This window comes from Merops nubicus, unplaced genomic scaffold (genome assembly GCF_000691845.1).
Source record: "Merops nubicus isolate BGI_N331 unplaced genomic scaffold, ASM69184v1 scaffold6145, whole genome shotgun sequence".
In the NCBI taxonomy this organism is placed as follows: domain Eukaryota; kingdom Metazoa; phylum Chordata; class Aves; order Coraciiformes; family Meropidae; genus Merops; species Merops nubicus.
Window position 1 is genome coordinate 60670 of NW_008608890.1, and position 10013 is coordinate 70682.

The 10013-nt window shown below is 35.4% G+C and overlaps 1 protein-coding gene across 1 annotated transcript in view; it reads right to left on the bottom strand.

Annotated features, from left to right (window-relative positions):
- ADAM10 (ADAM metallopeptidase domain 10) overlaps positions 1-5742 on the bottom strand; it is a gene marked incomplete at its 5' end in the record, with an annotated part of 39880 nt that extends 34138 nt beyond the window's left edge. The window contains one exon of the mRNA XM_008940395.1: positions 5592-5742. Coding sequence (XP_008938643.1) covers positions 5592-5742 — 151 coding nt within the window. The remainder of the gene's footprint in view (positions 1-5591) is intronic.
- Positions 5743-10013: the final 4271 nt, after the last annotated feature.

Consider the following 10013-nt stretch of genomic DNA (forward strand, 5'->3'; position numbering starts at 1 on the left):
CAGTGCAGTGAGCACAGATTAGGACCCAAATCCAGTCTATTTCACAACATGCAAAGTCTCATTGTTACTAAAGTAACAATGCACAACATTGTTACTTTACTCTCATTGTTACTCCTCAATGCACAACACTTTAAAAAGTAGTAGAACACTTAACCAATCATTTATTGAAGCAGTTGAATCACATGGTCATTCTGCAACATATTATAGCTTCACACAGCATTTTCCTAATACTGAAGACATTGTGAAAAATTTTCTTATGAACTATTGGGGAAAAAAAAAAAAAATGATATGTAGTGACATGTAGTACCCTACTAGTAGCAGTACTGAGAATGATGCAGTTTTTTCCAGTTGCTTACTGATCAAATGCTTCTCTTAGCACTTTGACATAATCAGGCAAAAGAACCTCAGGTGGAAGTTTGTCTCACATCCTCCTGGCACCCAATGTCACTTCTGAAAGCACCTACAGGCACTTTAGCTGTTAAATTTTTGGAAATAATGATGACTAAATCTTGGTGCTCACTGGACTTTGCCATGTTAGGCACACGAATATTATTAGCCTTGTTACAGAGAATCATGAAGACAAACTCTTCTCCCTTCCTCCTTCCCCCTACAAACCCAAAAAGCACAGGACAATAAGATTTTTCTAAACTCCCTCCCCTCCAAAATACAGCTATTATTACAGTTCTAAAGTTACAGAGCAGAGCTGGATACCTGGGCTCTTTCTGATACATAGGAGTATGTCTTTGTAGCAACGCAGAACAGTAGGCAAGAACATTCTGATCAATAAGAAAATAAAAGAAGGAAAATTGTCTAACGGTCACCAAGGATCACTACAAACAACCAGTGTCACTGATTTTTAATGAAGTGGAAGCAAACCTTGTGTTTCATCATTAGTTCGAAGGTATTCAAGTTTCTGAGTTCATAATGCAAACCTCTACAAGCATTTCTGCAGAATTATCTCAAAATACAACAGTCCATTACATTCTGGAGCACGAGTCAGTAAGTACTTTTGAGTTCCAATAAAATGTTTAAGGTAGGAGAGGCTAAAGAACATGTTATTCCAGTTGCACCTGCTGACATAATCATCTAATATTTACATGATTTTAATCCTGTATTGAGGTTGTTTTTAATGTTTGAATATGCTGGGCTAAAAGAATCTGGATTTAACAGTCATTGCTTGTAAGCCCAAATTAAAACATGGAGAAGCATTTTTATTAGTGAAGCCCCTGTTTTTAAACTATCTCAGGTTTTACGGAACAACCTAACAATATTTAACAAATTAATGCTTCAATATTCACAAGCAATGTGAAAGGTCTTTTTATTTCTATCTTACAAAGAAGTGATGTTGCAAGTATTTCCAGTAACAGTTTTCCTATTATAAGGATGATGCATAGACCACATATTCCAACAAATACATCTGAACATAACTTATTTTATTAGAAACTAAAATTTTAGCTAAAAATATAATGAAAACTGTAACTAAATTGCAAAACATCTGAAAGAAGTTCTTAATGTATCTTTAATTTAGTAATAAGCAGGTGTTATCATGTGTTCAAGAACCACTTGAAAATTCAGCTGTTCACTCAAATTGTAGGCAACTTTCCAAAGCAACGATTGTCAACTATAGTCCAGGAGAAAAAGCGTGGAAGTGGGTGTGGATGGGTGATTAACAGGACAAATTAAGAAAAAATTAGCATAAGTTATTAGGAATGCATTAAGTAAAAAGTTGACTGGCAGTACAGTTAACCACTGCATAGATGCAGTTCCTTTATTCTTCTGAATGCATCAGGGTCTCAGGAATTCAGTTTTGTCATCAGGTGAAAATGTAGAGTTCAGAGAATATCAGGTATCAGGCAAGTTTTTCAAGCTCTTTCCTTAAAATTAAATTACTATGGATGCAGTATTAATTATATTTCTAATATTCTACAGTTGTTAGGTATTCAGTTTAAGATGTTCGGTATTTGGTTTAAGATGTTCTATAATAAATACACCGCAGATGTTTATACTGAAAAAAAATTATGAAGACAACTTTCCAACTTCTCTGCATGGGTAGGGTTGTGTTCAGTAAGTGAACAAGTGCAGGTACACAAAGTCAAAACTTGGTATAAAACACAATGTCAGTTTTAGTCATGCCCCCACTTCATTTTCAAGACAGTGAATATTATGCTTGTCTGGTAAAAAGTTATGTCATATTAAATTCTTTCACTGTATCTCAAAATCGTGCCAAAGGCATTGCTCTTTTTTTTGGGGGGTGGTGGGAGTGGTGTGGAGGAGGTGGAGGGGTAGTGGGTTCAAAAGTTACTTTATATCAGGAACTTAGCTAATTAGTATTAGCACTGAGCATTCATTATCTTCCCTGGACTCAAAGGGTACCTTAAGTTAACTTACACTAAAACACTCAATACAAACTAGCAGGTGGAAGAGCTATGATACATAACTGGGATTTTTTTAAAACCTCACTTTCCTTCCAGTTTGAAGCATTTTAGAAATGAGCACATTTTGCACCACTGGTGAAGCAATAATAACTCATATAAACAGCACAGTTTACAATTTAAACAAATTAATAGGTATCCATATCTTAGTTTCAGCAATTTTAACTGCTCTATTAAGATAGTGTTTCAGCATTGAACAGTGGTTGGTTTGGTTTACTTCATTGCATCCAGCCCTAAATTGTATTCTGGATTACCCAACAACAAAAACCTTGAAAACTTTCTGTTCTTAATAGCATATTGGGTAGCATTTAACTTTCTGATGAATGTTAAATGAGGCAGGGTTTGTCAGTGATGACATGTTATATAACTGTTAGTAGAACTACTGAATCTGCTGTGAAATCATCACAGTAGCTATTTCATTATTAGCCCTTGGTTAAATGGTTGCTTTAACTTGATAAAAGCATGTGATATATATAAAATATTTATGAATATAAATATAAAACAATATTTTATATTTCAAAGTACTATGACATACAGTTCTTAAATCCAAACAATCTACTGAAAAGAACAGTTCATTTGTTGTTTCCAGTAGTGAACCACAGTAATTAGGACAGCTTTTCCATTGTTTCCTGGCTACAAGAGACAGCCATTTCATCATAAGCCAACTCAAAATGGAAGATTATAATTTCAAAAAAATGTAAATAAAATTTAAAATAAAATGTAAATATTTGATACAAGGCCATTCAAAAAATCATGTTTAAATTTTCAGAATATCAAATCTCACACTGACTGAAGGCTTTTGAGTTTCATAACCTGTATTTAAATAAAGCAGCACTTTAAGAGTCCATGGGCTAAATCTAAATTGTTTTAGTATTTTGTCAAAACTTTATTTCCTACCGTAGCACAAAGTAATCAGAACATTTAATAGAAAGGTTTTAATGTTGCAATTCTCAGTAATTACAGACACCACATAGTTATTCACAATTAACTACAACTACAAAAAAAGTAATTAACATTGTTTTTCAAACTGCTACATGTCTTCAAAGCTACTAAATACACTGTATGAAGTAAAACACAATTCACTTGATCCTTCCTAATTCATATTTAAAGAAAAATGAAAAATATTTCAAAAGAACACAGTCAGAATTTGTGGACTAAAATTACAGCCTGTCAGCTATCTTCTCTTTGACAGGAAGTGTTATGTACGTCACAGAAAACTACCAAAATCCTACATTATGAACTGGTGTCACCTTATAGTAAGTCTGCATTCAACTTCCTCAGTTAATGATGGAATTGTGCCTCATAGCATAGGGATTTAGAATCAATTGCACATATAAACACCAACACTGCTGTTATCAAAATCTTTATAAACCTATTTGTCTAAGGTCTGGTGTGACTAAGATCCATGAAGTAAAAGAGGAAATGTTTTCTAAAACCTCTGTATCACAGGTATGGTTAACATTTTTATACAATTAAGGATTTTCAGCCCACCTCATTAACATCGATAGACTGCTCAAGCTAAGCTAAAAGTTCTGTTACACAGAAGAATATTATGTGATTTTTACCAATAACAAGATAAACCTGCTCAAGTGGGCTGAAATGCAGACTGCTCCCAGAAATAATACTCTCATCCTCCACTCCATCACTCCTGAAGTCACACTGATATTTTTTTGACAAATAGTTTTCAGCTGGATCAGTTCCCAGATCCTATACCTTTCATGGTTTTAAGACTACTTGTGCTAGCACAAAGATGATGCTGGGAATGAAGTCAGGCCTGTTCCTCTCTGAGGTAGTACACACTTTGGGAAGCCTAAATTAACCATCAGCCTGCAGCTTAACAGTGGCAACGTTAGGCTCAAACTAAACTTCACTGTCTTGCAACCTTGCTGGAGATCTAGAATTGGAGAGGTTTACAATATGAAGAGTGTCTGAAACATTCTACTCTGCAGACTTGTTTATTATAACAATTTAATAGCAAAGACTAGAGATTGCCTGTGAAGCTATGGCAGAGACAGAAGCAGTATGACTCTTCTTAAAAGAACAAAGTTCCCTCTACTAAAAATCACACCAAAAAATATGGCTTTAAGGATAAGACTTCAAATTCAGGATTTGGGTTGCAGTTCTACAGCAGTTACAAATAAATACAACTCTAATGCTAACTTTTTGGGAGCATGCACTGCAACTCAGTCACACCATACACCTCCAGTAGCACCTTGTTCATTCCTTGAAGAAATTGCAAGCTGGCACTGTAGCAGAATGCTGACTCCAAGCAACATTTCAACCAGATTTAGAAGACCTGTCTTGACCTTTGCTCTGACAAACTTGCCATTTTTCTATATATGGCTAGCAATTATTTAGCAACTTCTAATTACTTCAGTTGTAGCTGAAATAACTGGAAAAGCAAGGGCATTGCACATATCCTAAAATATATTAAGACATTGGTGCTGCAAAGGAGAAAGTCAAAGAAACAAAGATACTGGCAGAACTATTTTGACTTTCGTCATGTTTCTTCATGTTTATACAAAAAGCAGTCAATTCTAGGGTACAAAGAGATCTTCCCAAGTAGAAGCACTTGGGAAGCAAGATGTTCACACTGAGTATCTAACTTTTGTACTGGATCTTACAACCACATGTTAAATGCAAGGTAAAGCAACTCTTGTAACAGCAATTATGTTTTCCTCATGTCAAACAAGTGCTAAATTCCACAACAGCACAGGAAACCGATGAAACCATTACACCTGAAACAGGAAACTTTTTTGGCCCATTTTGTAATTTCCAATATGATTTGATATTTACTTTTTTCTCAGTAAAGTCTCCTTAGGCACTTAGACATAACTTTTGTAAAAATCATGCCCCAGATGCGTTATTAGAATCAACTACTACTACTATTCTGTACCTTGTATGATCCCAATGTTTAAGCTTCAAAGTGCATTAATCATTACCACCATAAGTAAACAAGTGATTATAAGCAACAATTTCACACTTATATTGGACATCAGAACAAATGCTTCACTACATAGTTCACTAGTGTGCCCTAAGCACTAGTGTATTCTACCTAACATTAGTTTGATGACTACTCCACCATTTACATTTCACTATAGTTAAAACACATATTTTGAATATTTTATTCATACAAGTACCTTTTAAAATATTACTAACCTTCCATGAGCATGAAAATCCAGGTGCAAGAACTGATCTTCATGCGACACTGCTCTTTTGGCACGCTGGTGTTTTTGGTGTAACAAATCCACATCATAAGACAATCCTTCATAATGTCTAATGTACTTATTTAGAGGATTTCCATACTGCCCTGAGAAGATAAAAAAATAAAAGCTTAAGCATCTCTGGGAAACTACTAAGGTTACAATCACACTAGCAGGCATGGCAGATCTGTGGTACAAAACAGCTGGTGATGAGGACTCAACTTCCACTTTATATGCACTTTAGTTTTCTTTTTTCTTCTGTGTACACTTCAGATTCATTCTACTCTGGTTCCACAGACAGAATGCACGCTTCCAGTTGGAGTGTGTTAGGTGGACCTTGGAAGACATCTTCCACTTTAAGATGAGCATGGTCCATTTACTCCAAAATTACTACACTATATCACTGATAGACAGGAATGCTTGAGAGAGGTTTCAGAGATGTACTCCTGATCCAAACATGAGAAGTGCAACATCTGAACACCTTTGTTCTGTGTCCCTAGAACTGTACTTCCAGTTTCACACTGCACTCACGACACTGAAGTATCTTCTCAGAATGTTTATATTCTATGTGTCAAACACAGAAAAATTAAAAGTCAATCATGCCACCTAGCAACACAACATCCTGTAGCATGTGGATTCAACCACACGTAAAGATATTAAATACATATCTCCAAGTACATATATTCATTTCAGTCTATTTCAGACACTCCCTTCTACAGGAATATCACTGACTCCCACTGAGAGTACATGAAAGAAAACAGTGAAAAACTTTGATCATGATGGAAGATGAGACATGCAGAACTCATCAGAAGCATGAACATTTGAGAAGTCTGCACAGATCTATAGTATGCATAGAGAGAACCACCATATCAGTTCTGTGTTTACACCAGACGTTAGACATTTTACTGTAACATAGTATGTTTCACTCCAAGTTTAGCATTAGTAGATCAATAACAGAATGGAAAACTCCTTGTGCTGCCCAGACACCTGTCAGATACGCCGCTGAAATGAACTTTTGCCTACTTTCTAATGGCCAACAGGCCAAAAATCATAAGAATCAAAACTGTAAAGAAGCTCACATAGCATTATTTTCCTGCAGACAAGAAGCCGCTATATGCACTATAGACATTGGGTTAATTCTGATTTTAGTCACTCCTTCTGATTAAATACAGTTTCCAGCCAGGAAACCTCCTTATTAGTTAATATATCCCAACCATAGACATGCATGCACAATAAATTTGCAGTACAGCATGTATTTAATGGGAATGAATTTAATAGCCCTGCACATTCAACACCGATACAGTCTCAACACACTTTGATACAAAGACCAGCACTAAAATACTATGCATGAAAAATATTTTGTCTACCTGCAAAAGTAAACAGATGTTGTGGAAGGGATTATTATGATTAAGTGATTCAGTAACTGTGATCAGAGACCAAAAAAAGATAGAAGTCCCAACAGAAAAATACATGGAGAAACAGAAAAAAAGGCCCACAAAAAAACCCAACCAAACAAAAACACAAAACCACAAAAAAAACCCCACAACACAACTCAACTTGTGGAGCAAAACACTGTCTTGGCAATGGATGTAGGGTGCACAGTATATATTACATATACAGTGAAAAATAGTTCCAGAACAATTTCTATTTAAAATAGCCAATCATAAGGAATCAGCTTAGGTATCTATATCTAGAATCTAAAGTCAGAGGTAAGATACCTTCAGTGGTTCTCATTTCAAAGCCAGATAATATATGACACAAATTATGTCATGTTTCTTGATGCACCAAACATTAAAGCCAGCAGTGACTTAAAGACATTAAGTTATGTATGATGTTTCAAAACTCCAAGGAGTAATTGCATGTCTTTTGTATAATTTATCAGTAACTGGCTTGAAAACATTCACCCTGTTTGAAAGAAAGTCCTGCAGTATTCTTTGATATACTTTACAAAACAAGCATAAAAACTAATCCTTTACTCTTTCAACCCCACAGAAGCAACTGTTTTTGAGGAATGAATCCACTACTCATTACAGAAACTATGCTGTGTGTCAAATCACTCAAAGGTGCATAATAACACTGCAAGAAGTTATGCTTACAAAGTCAAGGTTTTTTTTTTTTTAAGCCACCTGTGACAGCAATATATTGCCAAATGTATTTTTATAAGGAATACTTCAGCACTGTCAGTGTTTAGTAAAATTTTTCATACAAGTTCTACATGACCTGTTGATAAAGCATAGTCCAAAACCTTAGAAAGTGTTTCAGTGAACCACATGGTTTTTATTGAAACAAGACACTCCTCTTTTTAGTTCATTGAGATGTAATGTCATGATATAAAGACACTGAATGCAGTAAACATTTCATCATCTTTACTAGCTGTAGCACATCATTTTTCACAAAAAGGATACAGAAATTCAGCTGTCAACCATTTCATTTATGAAGAGATAGACCTGATGTAAACCCTTAGCTGTCTACTGAAAGCTGTTGTAGACAAACTTATCTACATCAAGAATATGAAATTAAATACAGGACATCCAAGTTGCTGGTTTTCCAGTTCCAAGTTGCACTGGTAACCTTGAACCACATCCTCATGAAGAACATAAGACTTCTTCCCATATCACAGGAACTGCATGTCATAGTAGCTACTACTACATTCTGAAGGCTGGGCAACAACAGTCAACAGTATAACATTATGCACCAGTTTCTGCTTCAAGGACATATAAACTTTTTTTTTTTTTCATTTCCTCTTCTGTTTTGTTACTTTTTTCACCATACCTTCTTACTTTAGTGCATGTATGCAAGTGTTTGCCCCACAGTTCTGACTCCTCACCTAGCTTCTAAGTCCTCCTTCCTTCAGTTTATGCTTGATTTTTCAAGAACTTGACTTGAGCTATCACCTTTCTTTTTTCCCCCTGAAGAAATACTGCAGTGTAGCACTTGAGATCAAATGGAAAGTAAAGCCTCCAATTTTCTCCAGAATTCTTTGATTCTGGAAGGAAAAGCAGGGTATCTCATAATGAGTTGAACCTCAGACCAACCTAAATGTGAGAGTTCTCAGAGATTTCATGCAATATTTTTCTTCAGATATCTATACTGACAAGGTCCAGGGAGGCCCAATGAGATAAATCTAACACTACTGAGGAAAAGTTTTGGTATACATTTTCATAAAGAAAAAACACTGTTGACAAGGAAGACAATTTCGTAGGCAGAAACACAGATTAACCTTTCCTTACATGGTTCATCACAAGATCATCTTCAATTAATACCACAGACTTATCAGTGCCCGTTTCTTTTCAGGGGATTAGAATGTCTGATTGCCAATAAGCTCAATGAGCAACACAAGATGACCAACTAAATTAATACTTCCAAATGCATAACTTGCATTTCATAGCAATTTGCACAAGATGATACTGTCACTTTTTTAAAATCCAAGCAATGATATACTGCAGACAAAGAACATTCAAATTTCCTGATAGCACTGTAGGCTTCTGCAAATTTTGACTCTTGACTGTTGCCTACAAATACACTCCAACAACAAAACTTCATTCTAATTTCCTGTCACTCTTAGGCTCAATATACAAGTCCATTCTCAACCATCTTTCTAAAAGCCTCTTAGGTGTCTAAAAATATTTACAAAATATGTGATTTAAGGAAGTCTGCATGGATTCTAATCCAAATAAGACACAGGACAAATCCAAAGTTTTAGCAGCCAACCAGCATGAGGAATTTTGAGGATGAAGGATGCCCCTGTCTGATGTTTCTCTCATAACTTCCAACATAATCCCGCAAAATGAAGCGGAAACACCTTTTACGGCCCAAGAACTTCTAAGAACTAAACCAGATTAGCCTGAGGCCACCTGATGTATGAAACTGATGTACAATATACATTGGCCTGACTACAAGGTACATGCTTTCCAGTTCCAGGTATATAACTCTAAAGTGTCAACACTGAAGAAAATAAGCTTGAAAACTAAGTGATATAAGCTAAAACTTACCTAAAGTTTTAATTTTAAAATGAACCAAAGTCTAGAACAGTACTAATAACTCACTTCAAGAACTATCAAAACTAAGGCATTAGTACGTGGAAGGACATGTAAATCTTCTGTAATCCATCATTCGAAGACCATTTAACCATTTAAATTATCTTCAACTTTTCTGTGGTAGGAGGCTTCTAATAATGCATTCCTTAAATTGTTATAAGCCATTTTTTTCTCAGTATTGCAAGGTACTCTTTGAATAGCATCAGGCACCTAAAAAACAAATGTGTTCTAAAGCATGACAACTTACTGAAGACCCGGTAATACTTTGGACCTGATCCAGGTCTCATGACCCTGTGGAAAGCTGAGAAACTGCACTCAACTGAGTCACAGAGTAGTTTTTA